The sequence below is a fragment of the Meleagris gallopavo genome, chromosome 16 (genome assembly GCF_905368555.1).
Source record: "Meleagris gallopavo chromosome 16, MGAL_WU_HG_1.1, whole genome shotgun sequence".
In the NCBI taxonomy this organism is placed as follows: domain Eukaryota; kingdom Metazoa; phylum Chordata; class Aves; order Galliformes; family Phasianidae; genus Meleagris; species Meleagris gallopavo.
The window spans coordinates 13197942-13212833 of NC_139419.1; the positions used below are offsets into that span (position 1 = coordinate 13197942).

Genomic DNA, 14892 nt, shown 5'->3' on the forward strand with positions numbered 1-14892 from the left:
CCTGCAGTCAGTCTGTCCTCCTGCAGTACTGCATGCCAGCATAATTGTGAGTCCTTAGATGAACACATCACTGCTTTTCAGGATGTTTTTCTGTGGCCTTTGAACTCTCTTTCGGTGAGTGGTGCATTTACAGATGATTTAAGCTGGTGCCATCAGCCCGGTTATTGCAAACTGGGGGAGTGTTGAAATAGATGAGATGGGAAATGCCTTTCAGGTCGTGCTCTTCACAGGCTCCCTCCCAGCACTGCAACTGGGAACACAGGTAGCCACCTGCTGTCTTTTCTCCCGGTCATTGCAGACTTGCAAAGGCTTCGTGCAAAGCTTTTTTGCTCCCCGTGACTGTTCCTTTCCTTCTCACATTGTGAATCTTTAAGCAAAGATGGCTCTTGCCTCTCTGTTTACAGGCTCTGAATGAAAACCTTAATTAAATAGGACAGGCTCTCTGTCAACCCATCTGTAGCAGTGCTCCCGCCAGAAAAAACAGCCCTGCTGGATTTCTCCTCCCAGGAACTAATTCAAGCATTAGCAGATGGAATCAGAGGAATCACTGGCAAGGAGGAGCTTTATTCTGAGGGTGCCCTCCCACCTTCACAGCACTGGTTGGTGTCACTTGGAGCTAGCAAGCTGTATTTAATGAGAAGAAGCTCAAGGGGTTTCTGTGTCACTGTGAAATGCCACAATTAGCAACACCAAATCCTCAGAGTTTTGGGGTTCCTGATCCCTACCGTCCCCATTGCAACTATTTCCAAATAAGAAGCTCAACATCTGCTTTGGCAAAAGAATCCCAACTTAGCCCATTATTTCACATGGAGTTTCTGGAGCTTATCTAGCATTTCCTTATGTTGGGACCTTAGCCAACAGCCTCTGCTGCCTTGAGCTCCACGTACCCCAGGCTGTGGTTTCTCTCTGGCCAGCTGGCTTTGACAGTTGATGAATGTTTTTCTAAGCAAGTCCAGCAGGACCCACCTTCCTGAAGAAACCACAAGCAGAACCTACGGTAGCAGGACCAAAGAGTCAGCAGGCAGCAGGACATTAAAAGTCAGGATGTTGCACAAAGTATTTAGCTCATTCAGTAACATACCTGACAGCCAGCACAGACTTACCACACAGTTATGTCAGCAGAGGAACCAATCCACTAAGACTTGGAGCTCCTGCTCCAAACATGCCTTAATGCTTTAAGGAGACAGACAGAGGGATATAAAGCTGTGGCAGCTAGAAGAGGAAAGGAGAGCCAAGAGGCTGAAGAAAGCATCTATAACAAGAGATTTATTGATGTGCAAGTCTATTCTGAAACAGAACCAGCTGCTTCCACAGGCTGGGCTCCCAGCAGCACTGCCATGCCAGAAGCAGCTCAGCAACTGCTGAGTTTAGCAGAAGAAAATACTGAGGCTGACTGACGTGGTTCCTGGTCCCACTATGCAGTCAGGTCCAGGATAAGGTCAGGGTTGGTGGAAACCATGAAGAGATAGATGCGGCGGGATACGTCTGGCCCAACACGGTGGTCTTTTCCACTGATGTCTGATTTCACAGGGATGTTACTCAGCAGCAGCAGTTTTTCATCTTCTGTGCTGCACTCTTCGTAGGCCTTCGAGCACACACAAGAACGAAGCAGTTAACATGCATGCTCTAAGAGAAGACCCTACTCTCCACTTATTGCAGTGAGGATCCCTGACTGAGCATTCACCCAAACATGCAGGCATCAGAGGATAAAACTCTGAAGAATCAAGATCCACAACTCACAAGCAGGCCTCACACACATTCTGATTTGTGTGTTGCCCCTTCAGTATACAAGGAGATAGCTTTTCTTCTGAAGAGGGTATGCTAGGGGCAGAGATCAAAGCTCCAGGAGAAGAAAAGTAGAAGAGAATATTTGACTATATAAGACTTAAACAGAAAAAAAGAAGGAAAAAAGTTCTGTCAGTTTCTAATGGAAACAGCTTAAGTGATTCATGCTCATCCCAAATGGAAACAAGCACTTGTTGACAAAAAAACCAAACTGCCTTCATAAAGTGGCTAAGCTGCTGTCAGAAGGGTCAGACAACATCCTTTTCTAATCCTGATCCTCCAGGAGTAGGGAGAGAGAGATTTTAGTGAGCTAGGTCAGCTCCCTGTATGGTCATACGAAGAGCTAGGAAGGTTTTGGACTGTTCACCAGCAGCACAAAGACAGCTCAGATGTCCTGTGGTACTCCCTCACAGCCCACAGGGCCAACACACGTGTGCTGCCAGGATTGTCCAACTGCAATGGCAGCTACCTGTGGCATCATCCATCTCAAACAAAAACAAGCAGAGCTGATGGACAGACCACGTTGAACAAGGGCATGGGATGCATACAACAGACCCTCAGCTGCACTGGCTGGGATGGACAAGCAAAAATTCAAATACATTTTGAGCTGATCCTGTTTGATGAGATGAAGGCAAAGAGAGACCTGGAAAGATTATGATTAAGTAGCTAGTACTGAAACAAACATACGGTCTAAGTCAAACACCCACCATCACCTTTCTGGAGAGCTGATTTCACACTCAGGATTTGTTTGCTCCATCAACAAAGACCTCTAAGTGAGGAAACATGCGGCACCCCTCCCTGCCATCATCTTCCATGCAGCAAGGTTTTAACAGAGTACCGAGGGATTTGAGGACTTACCTGTACCAGGAGGCCAGGGGAAGGATATGCTTCTGCTATTGCTGCTGCTGTTGCAGGGCTGACTCTGTTAAACTGCTGGATTTGTCTCTTCCACACCTGCCATAGCCCTGTACCATCCTTCTCCACTCGCAACCCCTTGCCTGAGACCCCAGCAGTGCAGAAAGACAACTCCTGCATCTCCAGCTGACTCCTACAGAAAGACAGACTGCTGAGAGCAAGACCAGGGAACAGCGTGTGGGCACTGGGCTTCCTTCTACAACCTCTCTCTTCAGGACTAATATTTTTTCCTCAACATTTTCTTTCTTTCCCTGGAAAGCTTCAGAACATCTTGGTGCAAAGGTTTCCCTAAGGTTCTCATTTTCTCTCCTTTCTTCATGCTGAATCACAACTGTATTCACTGTGAGATTAGTTGATTTCCAGCAGCACAGAGGACTGAAAATGATCTAGTCCAAGCCCTAACACCAACCAAAACAGACTGGCAGTCACTGATAAGCGTTCCTGTAGCTTCAGTGGGGTTTTCCAAAGCTCAGGGCTTTGAACTTGTCCAATCCAGCAATACAACTCACTTGTATGGACGCCTTGCTATTGCCTTAGTCAGCGCAGAGATGTGCTCACCAAATTCCTGCCACGTGTCTAGGAGCTGTACATCAATGTTACCCCACAGCTGGAGCACCACCTGTGCCTGGAAGAGAAATGACAGTGGTGAAACATGTTAGACACCAACCAATGGGACAGAAACAGGGTCAGGAGAGCCAGGACCACCTGAGGCCCTCATCCTCCTTCATAAGCATGCTCCAACTTCAGCCAGCAGTGCTGCTGTCAGCCCTGACCACCAAAAGCACTCAGAGACAGGAGCAAGGAGAACACCACATCTTTCAGCAGGATGAAGATGGGCTGGGAGGGGAGGGAGGCTGGGCTGACTGCATGAGCTCTGTTTACAAAGAAGAGTACTAAAGCCTGCTCATCCTTCTTAGCTCCCAGTAAGCCGGCGGGTCATCATCCCCCTCTGGGACATACCCAGGCAGGGCAGGAATTTAGTTTGAGGGATATCAAGTAAGGGTTTATATCCTGTTTGACCTAATTTGTGACAGCTGAGGTATCACAAGGAGTGCTTCCGCTCTGCTGTGAGACACAGGCTTTGCAAGGCAGAGACCTGAGTGAGAACCAACAGCAATTTTCACAGCTAACTGGGCAACTTTTGTTGGGGCTGGGGAGGGGAGGCAGGATCAGATCCAAACAAAAGGCTCAAACCCACGCTCATGGTCAGTTAGGGTAAGGGAGCACGCATGTGGATGCAACTTGATCCAAGCAAGCCATCACCATCCTTGTCAAGCATTCATTATGCAGAAGGGCACAGCAGTAGGAGCCTTTTTCATACAGCTCAACCACAAGTAACATAAAACTTCAAGGGGCGTGAGAAATTCTACCTCCAGTATTTCCTCCTGAGTCATGAACAGCTCTGGGCCAGGCTGGAATTTGGGACTCTGCTTTCCAGGGCTCAGTGCCTGCCACCCATTCTGCTCCTGGTTACACCTATAAGCAAGACACACAGCTCACACTTGTGCATTGCATATTCACATCTCAGGTTGTCTGATAAAGAGGAAAAGGTCACTTAATCCACCCACATTTGCTACCTCTCAGTCAGACTTGATGGTGGAGACAAAGCTCCCTGGTGAGGCAGCACTGCTACTGCTGGCACACTGCTGCAGTTCTGCATGCCACATGCAGCCCCTCTGTGTCAAGAATTGCAGATCTACACATGAGATGGAGGGAAGTGGCTGCAGAAGAGAAGACAAGACCCAAAACTAAGGTAAATGCTGCTTGGTTCCCTTGGTGACAGAACTCAACAGGCCATGGCTGATTATTTTAAGACATACCTTTTAACAAGTGCGTTATCCTCACAGGCTTAAGTGAGAAAGAGCCCAGGAAGTGGTGAAACAAGAGGTCTCCCTTGGGAAACACTTCATAAAGGACAGGACAGACCTAGCTACTGCAGCTGAGTTGATGTGGGAGAATCTGGACAATCACACTATCACCGTGAAGAGGAAATTCCTCTGCTCTGCATGTACACAGACAGGAAGCACTCAGGCACTGGGAGCAACACATGAATGATACATTCCAGGAACAAGAAAGGGGGGCTTCATGCACCAAACATCTCTCCCTGCTTCATGAGCTGCACACTTTGCTGAGAACAGAAAGGCACTGCAGCCCTGCTTGGTGCACAGGGCAGTGCAGCAAGAGCTGTATCACTGCATCCCTCTGCCTAGTCCTGAGTGTAGTCTTACCTGCAAACACCTAACTATGAAATCCTTAGTCTGCTCTAAATCCACCTGCAAAATATATCCACAAGATGGTAAAACTCAAGTCCTCTTGAGCACAGACCTTGTGATTTACAGTCCACCAAGCTCAGCAGCTCATCCCAGACACCTCCCTGCTGCACAGATGCTTCTCTCCACCCACGGCAAACTTCCCAGCCCCACTGCTCCCCACACATCCCCAGCACATCGCACCTGTAGGCATCCAGCCCCACGACAGCCAGGCTGTAGGTTTTAGTGGAGGAGCCCTCCAGGCTGGCCAAAGGTAACACTTGGTTCAGGTCAGGCTGACTCCCTGACGAGGCATCACCAAAAGTCTGAAGCAAGACAAAATCACATCCAAGTCTATAGCAGTTTTCCTCTCTATCAAACAAACCCTCCCTGTCTCTGGCTGGACAGCAGGGGACTTCCGGAACAACTTTCATCATTGGAAGCTGGCAGCAGCCAGTCTTAGACTGCAGCTGAGTGTGCTGCCTTTGGGCAGGCACAGCATGCCACTTCTGCCAACATTCACTTTTTTTTCTGGCTCACCTTTCTCCCTGGAGCGTTAGCACTGACCTTCTCACAGGCACTGGCTATTCTAGCCTTTCCTTCTCTATTCTGAGACTCCGCTGGATGGCCTCTGAACTTCTCAGAGCAGAAGCACAGGCTGCCTAGATAGGTATAAATAAAACACTGCATGATTGCACACACATGAACTAACCATTACATTCTCTGCTTCCAAATGCAAGCATTTCTAAGGACTGCTTGCTTTGATTGTTTCTTTCAAGCATATCTTTTATAAGCACAATGAAAAGGGAAAAGCTAAACACAAGGAAAGGCAATCCTCCCAAGGCAATCCTGCCCAACCCTCCTCTGAAGGAGAGCAGCATCCTGTAGTGGGTTTAAAGGCAAATGCCTGCACATTTTCCCTAGAGACTGTTGCTGCACTCTCACACAGCTCTGTTTCAAGGTGGAGCAGTGGTAGTTATGAATGAACCCTCCCTTGCCTCCCGTGTTCACCTGGCACTCTGCATGGGTCTGGCTCAGAGATCTACATTACCTGGGTTAAGGAGTAGAGGCGCTTTAGAAAATCTGCTGGCTCCAGCACCACCAACACCTCCTTCTCCTCTTCAGTTTTCACCATGCAGTCATCCTAAAGAAGAAGAAATAATTTCCAACACATGCAGAACCCAGCATGTCTCCATCTATGTAGTGCCTATGCTATTAGGGGCTCTAACACTCACAAGGCCATGTTAGATTCAGCTGGGACAGAGTTATTTTAATTCATAGTGTCTGATGTGATGCTATGCTTTGGTTTTAGAAGAACAATGCTGATAACACACCAATGTTTCTAGTTCTGTATAGAGGATATAAAGATCACAGAATCACAGAATTGTAGGGGTTGGAAGGGACCTCTAGAGATCATCGAGATCAACCCCCTGCCAAAGCAGGTTCCCCACACCAGGTCGCACAGGTAGGCGTCCAGGCGAGCCTTGAATATCTCCAGAGAAGGAGACTCCACAACCTCCCTGGGCAGCCTGTTCCAGTGCTCCGTCACCTCACCGTGAAGAAGTTCTTACGCACATTCGTGCGAAACTTCCTATGCTGCAGCTGATGTCCGTTTCCCCTCGTCCTGTCTCCACGTACCACTGAAAAGAGACTGGCCTCACCACTATGGCCGCCACACCTCAGATATTTATAAACCTGGATCAGGTCCCCTCTCAGTCGTCTTTTCTCAAGGCTAAACAGACCCAATTCACTCAGCCTTTCTTCACAGGGGAGATGCTCCAGGCCCTTCAGCATCTTTATGGCCCTCCGCTGGACTCTTTCCAAGAGATCCCTGTCTTTTTTGTACTGGGGAGCCCAGAACTGGACACAGTACTCCAGATGAGGCCTTACCAGGGCAGAGTAGAGGGGGAGGATCACCTCCCTCGACCTGCTGGCCACGCTCTTCTTAATGCACCCCAGAATGCCATTGGCCTTTTTGGCCACGAGGGCACACTGCTGGCTCATGGCCAACCTGTCGTCCACCAGGACGCCCAGGTCCCTCTCTGCAGAGCTCCTCTCCAGCAGCTCATCCCCCAGCCTGTACTGGTGCATGCAATTATTCTTCCCTAAGTGTAAGACCCTACACTTGCTTTTGTTGAACCTCATCCAGTTTCTTACTGCCCAGCTCTCCAGCCTGTCCAGGTCTCGCTGAATGGCAGCACAGCCTTCAGGTGTGTCAGCCAATCCTCCCAACTTCGGATCATCAGCAAACTTGCTGAGGGTGGCCACTATCCCCTCACTGATGAAGATGTTGAACAAGACCGGACCCAGCACAGACCCCTGGAGGACACCACTGGTTACAGGTCTCCACCCAGACTCTGCACCACCAACGACGACCCTCTGCGCTTTGCCAGTCAGCCAGTTCTCAACCCACCTCACTGTCCACTCATCTGTCCCACACTTCCTCAGCTTTGTTATAAGGATGTCGTGGGAGACAGTATCAAATGCCTTTCTAAAATCAAGGTAGATTACATCTACCGCTCTTCCCCCATCCACCCAGCATGTGACAGCATCATAGAAGGCCACCAAGTTGGTCGAGCACGACCTCCCCTTGGTGAACCCATGCTGACTACTCCTGATAACCTCCTTTTCTCCCAGTTGTCTGGAGATGGTATCCAGCACAAGCTGTTCCATCACCTTTCCAGGGATGGAGGTGAGGCTGATAGGCCTATAATTACCCGGATCTTCCTTCTTGCCCTTTTTGAAGACTGCAGTGACATTGGCTATCCTCCAGTCCTCAGGGACCTCCCCTGTTATCCAAGACCTCTCAAAAATGATGGAGAGCGGTTCCGCAATGACCTCTGCCAGCTCTCTCAGCACACGTGGATGCACCCCATCAGGACCCATGGACTTGTGGACCTTAGTACTGCCTAGGCGCTCACACACGTCCTCTTTCCTGACTAAAGGGAAGTCTCCCATTCCCCAGACCCTCTCACTAACCTCCAGGGTGTGGGATTCCTGCAGGAGAGCCTTTTCACTGAAGACGGAAGTAAAGAAGGCATTCAGTATCTCTGCCTTCTCAGCATCCCCCGTTACCAGAACCCCCCCCTCACTTAGTAAGGGGCCCACATTCTCTCTAGTTTTCCTTTTGCTGTTAACATACTTGAAGAAGCCTTTTTTATTATCCTTTACCACTTTAGCCAGATTCAATTCCAGGTGGGCTTTAGCCTTCCTCATCGCATCCCTGCAGGCCCTGACTACATTCCTATATTCTTCCCAAGTGGTCAGACCCTTTTTCCACATTTCATGGACCTTCTTCTTTCCTTTGAGCTTGCGCATGAGCTCATGAGATGTTTTAGTATTGTTTTAGTATTCTCAGCTTCTCCTATTGTCCTTGCAGTGAGAAGGACATGGGAGCAGGAGGAGCTGGAGGAGACAGAATAAGGACAGCTGACCTGAACTGGCCAAAGGGATATTCCATACCACATAACATCGCATGGAAGGAAAGTCTGAAAAAGGGAGGAGTTCAATGGGTAGCCTGCTGCTGCTCAGGGACTGGTTGGGCAGTGGTTGGCAGGTGGCTGAGCAATTGTTTGTGAATCACCTGTTACACATATATAATTATTATAACTGTTATTCTTTTTCTCTTCTTTCTTTTCTCTAATTCAACCCACAAACAAAAAACTTTTCTTCTTCCCCCTGTTTTTCTCCCCCAAGCCCACTGGAAGGGAAAAAGTGAGCTCAGCCACCTGCTGGATTAAACCACAAGAGTACTATGCTGGTCAATGCCTACTGCTGAGCTGAAAGGGAAAGAGCTTTCCCACACAAGCAGATCACCAAAGGTGCAATAAATGACCTGGTGAGGAAAGCAGTGACAACTGCAGAAATTGCCATCTAAGCCAAAAAGACATAAAACAGCTCTGTCTGCACCTCATAGTTGTCATACGACCACAAGAGCCAAACTACAGTTCTGCCTCTATCTGAAATTCTTATAGTGGGGGTGAGGACAAGAACAGCCTACCTTTATGGCTACAAGAATACAGCTTTACACAGCACCTACCACAGCCAAACTGAAATAGACACAGTATTTGGTACCAGGAGGAACCTGCCCTCTTTAAGGTTCCCAGCAAGCAAGATTCAGGAAGCAGTCACTAGGCTTTCAAAGCTGGGGGCCCTGCAGCAAACTTCCCCAGCCTTTTCCAACCATGCAGATGCTGCCTGTGACAGCAGGCCATATACAACACCTGCTCTGGAAAAGCTGCTGCTCATCTAACTAGTAACTCTGTATGAATAACTTCATTTCAGTCTTGCTTACTACAGACTCCCCAGACTATCATTGGATGCACACATGCCTAAACCAGTCATGTGTACTTAAAAAACACCGGCTTTAGAATAATCTGAATGAGGACCATTTCCAGCTCTACCCCTCAGCTACCTGTGGCCATTGGTAATCAGCATGCCTGAGACTGCTACTGTCAGCACCCAGCACGGAAAGCCAAGTCAAAGCTTTCTCCCCACAGAACATCTGCTGTCAAATTACATTTACAACAGAGAAGATGACGACTCACTGGGGCAGATGGAATGCTTGGCATATTTCTTCTCCAGGTTATGCTGCAGGGAATTGCCTGAGGCTTAAAGGAATGTTTACAGTCCAGGGAACTCAAAGCCTCGATCCAAATATCTGAGCTGGAATCTTCAAGGAAACCTGTGGAGAAATAAAGATCAGCCCTGACATAAGAAAAAGAGCTGCTTTATCTTTGCTAATACTAACGGCACTGCTGCTCCTCCACAGCAGCCCAGCACGATGTAACCCCACCAGCAGCCGAGTGAGGGGTGTTGGCCTGGCCGAGAGCCGCTCAGCAGGCAGCAGCAGCACGGGGCTGCGCTCGGCTCTCCCCGCCAGGCCTCGCCGCCCACCTGGATCCACGCACACCTCCAGGAGCCGCAGGCAGCGCTCGGGCCTCAGCAGCCGCCAAGCCGCCGCCGCCTCCCGCTTTTCCAGCGCCTCCCGCTCCTTCCGCCGCTGCCGCTCCCGCCTCTGGGCCTCGGCCTCTCCGGCCGCCCTCCGCCGCTTCGGCCGAACGGCGGCTGCCGCCGGAGGAGAGCCTTCCGGAGCCGCGCTAGGGCCGTGGGGCTCGGGCTCAGCCTCGGGTTCGGACTCGGACACCTCCCATGTCGCCCGGGCCCGGCGGCACCGCTCACTGCCTGCCATGGCCGAGCCCCGCAGGCTCCGGGAGTCTCCAAGCCCCGCTAGGCCGCGCCCGTTGCCATAGCAACCCCTCCTCTAAAGTCCCCGGCGCCGCCCCTCGGCTATAGCACAAACGTTCCGGTGTGGGTGAGGGGGGGAACTCTTTTGGGCGGACACATAAGCGGAGGGAGCGGTTCCTTTAAGAGTGCCGCCGCCGCCATGATCTGCTTGGTGCTGGCGGTCTTCGCCAGCGTCTTCCATAGCGGTAAGGCCGGGGTCCTTCCTTTTTCCCCAGTCCTCCTTTTTTTTTTCCTCGTCCTTCCCCCTTTTTTATCCCTTCCTCCCCACCCCTTTTTTCTCCCTCCTCCTTTCTCCCTTTTTTCCCTCCCCCCTTCCCTCCTCTTTCCCACTCTTCCCGTTCCCCCATTTCCCCCCCTTCCCCTCCACCTGACACCCGTGCCCTCACAGCTCGCTCCGGTGTCTCCGAGCGCACCTTCATAGCCATCAAACCGGACGGCGTCCAGCGGCACCTGGTGGGTGAGATCGTGCGGCGCTTCGAGAGGAAGGGCTTCAAGCTGGTGGGGCTGAAGCTGCTGCAGGTGCGGGGGTCGGGTGGAGCCCTCGGTGTGCCCTGGGGTGCGGGAGGGGTTCCAGGCCTTGTCGGGAGGCTGCAGGGCCGCGTGTTGTGTGCAGGCTTCGGAGGAGCTGCTGAAGGAGCACTACATCGACCTGCGGGACCGGCCCTTCTACGGCCGCCTGGTGAAGTACATGAGCTCGGGGCCAGTGGTGGCCATGGTGAGTGCCGGGGGGAATGGGTGAGGAGAGCTCCATCTGAGGGCCTCTGGGAGCTGTGCTGCTATAAAGGATGCGGTCTGATTTCAGGATGAGCTGTTGGAGCTGATTCTGTTTGCTGTTGTGTAGGTGTGGCAGGGCCTGGATGTGGTCAGGATGGCACGCACGATGATTGGAGAGACCAACCCGGCTGAGTCCAAGCCTGGCACCATCCGAGGAGACTTCTGCATTGAAGTTGGCAAGTGAGTCTGGCTTCTTGTGCCCTGAGTGTTGCTGTGCATTCCTGTCCTTGCATTCCTGCCCAAGCCATGCGAGCCTGCATCAGCAGAGCAAAGTTCAGATACTCAGGTACTGACATTAGACACAGTGACCTGGGTTGGTTTTGCCAGAAGGGAGCAGCCTGGGTTTAGGTCTCTCATGCTTCCTGAGGCTTCTTCTCCATGCAGCTGAGGGGTTTGCTTGACAGGGAATCAGGACTGTCAGGCTGTGAAGAGGAACGGAGGAGCCCTCTGAGCTCTCTCCTTGAGGCTACCCAGCTCTGCCAAGCATCCGAGTCTGAAACAAAAGCCAAGCTGCAGTTCTGCAAGCGTAAGGGCTTCTCACCACTGCGTATTGTCCAGTGGTGACCTCTGGTGGCTGCAGCTGAACCTTGTGGTAGTTGCTCTTACTAACCTTCCTGGCTTAGGTTTTTGTTCCTTAGCGTCTGACACCAAGCCTGCTTTATAGGACCTAGCTTCACAGAACGAAGTGAGAGACCTGGAGGCAAATCAATAACAAACCCTTAAAACACACAAAAAAACTCCTCAGATAAACAGCCACTTGCAGCTCCTTTGTAGCACATAAATAATTTCTCCTACAGGAGGGAGGGCTGCTGGAAATTGACAGCTCCTAAGCCATGTTCACTAAGCCATGTTCTCCTGAGCAAGAAGGAGGAGAGCTGTGTGATGGGAAAGAATATTGTACAATGTGACTGGCTTGGCAGGCTTAATTAAATCATTTGCAGTTAAACTTTCCCAGCTGCAGCTTCCCTCCTCAGCCTTTCTCTTCTTACTGCGAACCTGATCTCTTTCTTGTTCCCCACAGGAATGTGATTCATGGCAGTGACTCAGTTGAAAGTGCCCAGAAGGAGATCTCCCTCTGGTTCCACCCAGAGGAGCTGATGTGCTGGGAGGATGCAGCTGAACGATGGATCTATGAGTGATGAGACAGCCTGAGGGAAGTACATCTTCCTAACTCGGGCACGGGGCATTTTCATTAGTTCCATTTTGGCCCTTCAGGCTGGCTGTGGATTCTGCTGTAGTATCACATGCTGGGAGTTTCTCTTTCGTGTGTCTGTGGAGGGGTCCTGGGAGCTGGTCTTTATGTTTGTAACTCAGCAGTTCAGCTCCCTGCAATAGTAGCTTTTTTTTTTTTTTTCCCCTCCATCTCCTGTAGTAAGTAGTTAAAAGTTGCTGCTCAGTTTGCTGCAGCATCCCAAAGTCCTTAAGTGGCTCAATGTGATTTATAAAGGAGAGTGAAAGCTGGGCTCTGTGCCTGTCACTGTGCTGGCAGGCCTACCAGGCACAGAGGGACATGTGCTCCTAGCCCTGGGGAGGTGCAGTGCTCACTGCAGGGTACATGCACTGTCATCCACTTGCATTTTGGTGCAGTCCCTCACCAGAGGCTTTTAAAGAAGTGAGCTGCTGTGGTATAAAGTGGAAAGGGCAGAGGCTGGTGACCAAGGCTGACCCAGCCTGGTGACACTCATCACTTTAATGTGTCCCTTGTGTGCAGGGCAGAAGTAGCCTCTGGAGGAGGAGGCTCATTAGTCGGGCTCCTGCTGTGAGTTTTCACTTCTGGAGGCTTCCTGACTTTCTGTGACAGCAAGGCCTGTCGTTGGAGAGGCTCAGAGCCACTTGTTTGAATGTGTTCCTGCGTCCCGTTTTTGCCTGCTGTCCCTCTTTGTTTTCACACCATCGTCCATTTCACTAAGCTGTTTCTGAGCCCTCTGCACAGCCTGCCAAAATATAAAGGCAGTGACTGTGGCACTGCGTTCTGCTGTGGAGCAGGGGTCTGGTGAAACCTGAGGGAACAAGGGTTTTGTTGCATGTAGGCTGAGATACTTTGCTCGTGTTCTGCAAGATCATCTCCCTCTTGAGCTAGAAAGATTTGTATCCTATGCAGAATGAGTGCAGTTCCCCAGCTCCCACTTCTACCTGCAGGCTGGCCTGGGGTGGTGGGACTGAGCAGAGGTATACCAGGAATAATGGGGAGAATGGATTCAGGGACTTCTGTGAGTAACTGTGGCTTTCCTCTACAATCCAATGGCAACATACAGCATTTCTGATAGCCGGAGCACCTCATGCCTTCAGGGCCTTCTCCAAATGGTTGGTTACAGCTCTAATCATCTTAAGAGATCATTTGTTCCCATAAATCATTCATGTGTTTTTATTTATAATAAACTCTGGAGAGTTCAATCTCTTCTGGTTGTTGCTGGGGGAGCGGGTGGGTGGCTCTAGGTGAGTACTCACAGGAATGTGAGCTAGTGCCTGTTTTTCTGATGAAACCGTGCTGCTAGTGGTAGCTTTTTTTTAATTGCCCCAGAGATGCACAGGCAGGGCAACTAATGGGGAAGGAGCCACAGTTTGTCAAGATATTAAAATAATTTAGGAAGGCAATTATAAGGGAACTTGTATTCAGATGCACTGTATTCTGTGCATTCAGATTAATGACCAACAACTGGTAACCAGCAAAGGCAGTCTGTAGTCTTATTCCCAATTTTCACTACTTTCCTATTCTGTTGCCCCATCTATTGTCACATGCATTTCTTAAGTTATTTGACAAAATAAACCTGGGCTTGTTTGAACACCTGGGACCTGGAACAACAGTTGTTCTCATACCTGCTTTGATGCAGACCCTGTGATGATGGCTGTGGTTGGGCAGTGGCTGAAGGAGTCCCTCTTTCTACATCTTATTTCTGGTTCTGGAGGAAGCAATGGATCATACTGTCCTCAGGAGCACGTGGCTATAGGACCAAACTATCCTGGTTGGACTTCTCAAGAAGGACTTGAAGAAGTGGCATACAGCTGTGCTGGGGAGGATTAGGAAAAAGTTCTGCACCAGAGGGTGGTGGGCACAGCCCTGAGCTGCTGGAGCTCACAGAGCATTTGGACACCACTCTCAGATGTAGGGTTTGGTTGTCGGTCCTATGCTGAGCCAGGGGTTGAACTCAGTGATCCTTGTAGGGTCCCCTCCATTCAGGATATGAGGAAACAGTGAGGGAACTGGGCTTGTTTAGCTTGGAGAAGAGAAAGCTCTGAGGAAACCTCACTGCAGCCTTCCAGTACTTGAAGGGAGCATTTAAACAGAGAGGGGAACAGCTGTTTACAAGGGCAGATAGTGACAGGACAAGGGGGAATAGTTTTAAACTGACATAGGGGAGGTTTAGGTTAGATATTAGGAAGTTTTTCCCCCAGAGGGTGGTGAGGCACTGGAACAGGTTGCCCAAGGAGGCTGTGGATGCCCCATCCCTGCAGGCATTCAAGGCCAGGCTGGATGTGGCTCTGGGCAGCCTGGGCTGCTGGTTGGCGACCTGCACACAGCAGGGGGTTGGAAGTGGATGAGCACTGTGCTCCTTTGCAACCCAGGCCATTCTATGACTGCATACTAATAGGTTACTAGAAGGTTGAGACTCGAGCTAACTGCCTTTCCAACAGCCCCGCTGTCATACAGACAATCTCCAGAGTACTTACAGCAACAGAAGGCACCAGCAGCTGACATTATCACATTTATTACCTACGGACCCAGCGCGGCTCAGTGACGGAGCACAGAAAGCCCTCACACAGCAGCGGACTGACCCAGAGCGCTGTCTGAAGACAGCACACGGAACTCCGCAGCGCTTACAAACCTTTTGCAGCACGCAGCATCGTTTCCGTGAATGGCAGCAGGGAGGCGGGCTGCAGCCTGGTATCCCGGCAGCTGCTGCCCCTTGATCTCGTACGTCTC

At 50.6% G+C, this 14892-nt stretch overlaps 2 protein-coding genes across 3 annotated transcripts; one reads left to right on the plus strand and one right to left on the minus strand.

Moving 5' to 3' along the window:
• Positions 1–1245: 1245 nt before the first annotated feature.
• EME2 (essential meiotic structure-specific endonuclease subunit 2) lies at positions 1246–10140 on the minus strand. 2 transcript variants are annotated; one of them, XM_085237824.1, is made up of 8 exons: positions 9846–10140; positions 9497–9633; positions 6001–6093; positions 5154–5275; positions 4071–4176; positions 3210–3325; positions 2644–2833; positions 1246–1585 (listed from the first exon to the last, which is right to left on the minus strand). In XM_085237824.1, the coding sequence occupies exons 1-8, from the start codon at positions 10138–10140 to the stop codon at positions 1415–1417; spliced, it is 1230 nt and encodes a 409-aa protein (XP_085093950.1). In that variant the 3' UTR covers positions 1246–1414. The 2 variants fall into 2 exon arrangements, with proteins under 2 accessions (XP_085093950.1, XP_085093951.1); XM_085237825.1 differs by lacking the exons at positions 4071–4176; positions 5154–5275.
• An 83-nt stretch (positions 10141–10223) lies between these two features.
• On the plus strand, positions 10224–13364 carry NME3 (NME/NM23 nucleoside diphosphate kinase 3). Its single transcript, XM_085237830.1, has 5 exons — positions 10224–10381; positions 10585–10715; positions 10810–10911; positions 11038–11150; positions 11992–13364. Exons 1-5 carry the CDS (start codon positions 10336–10338, stop codon positions 12107–12109), a joined length of 510 nt encoding a protein of 169 aa, XP_085093956.1. The 5' UTR covers positions 10224–10335; the 3' UTR covers positions 12110–13364.
• Positions 13365–14892: the final 1528 nt, after the last annotated feature.

Bases quoted from the DNA above. Each gene is read 5' to 3' on its own strand.
- EME2 (XM_085237824.1), bottom strand. From the start codon at position 10,140: ATGGCAGGCAGTGAGCGGTGCCGCCGGGCCCGGGCGACATGGGAGGTG. The intron at 6,094-9,496 runs GTGAGTCGTCAT...CTTCTTCTTTAG, and splicing joins CAAGCATTCCATCTGCCCCA to GATGACTGCATGGTGAAAAC. The intron at 1,586-2,643 runs GTAAGTCCTCAA...GTGTGCTCGAAG, and splicing joins CCCCTGGCCTCCTGGTACAG to GCCTACGAAGAGTGCAGCAC.
- NME3 (XM_085237830.1), top strand. From the start codon at position 10,336: ATGATCTGCTTGGTGCTGGCGGTCTTCGCCAGCGTCTTCCATAGCG. The intron at 10,382-10,584 runs GTAAGGCCGGGG...GTGCCCTCACAG, and splicing joins CGCCAGCGTCTTCCATAGCG to CTCGCTCCGGTGTCTCCGAG. The intron at 10,912-11,037 runs GTGAGTGCCGGG...GCTGTTGTGTAG, and splicing joins CGGGGCCAGTGGTGGCCATG to GTGTGGCAGGGCCTGGATGT.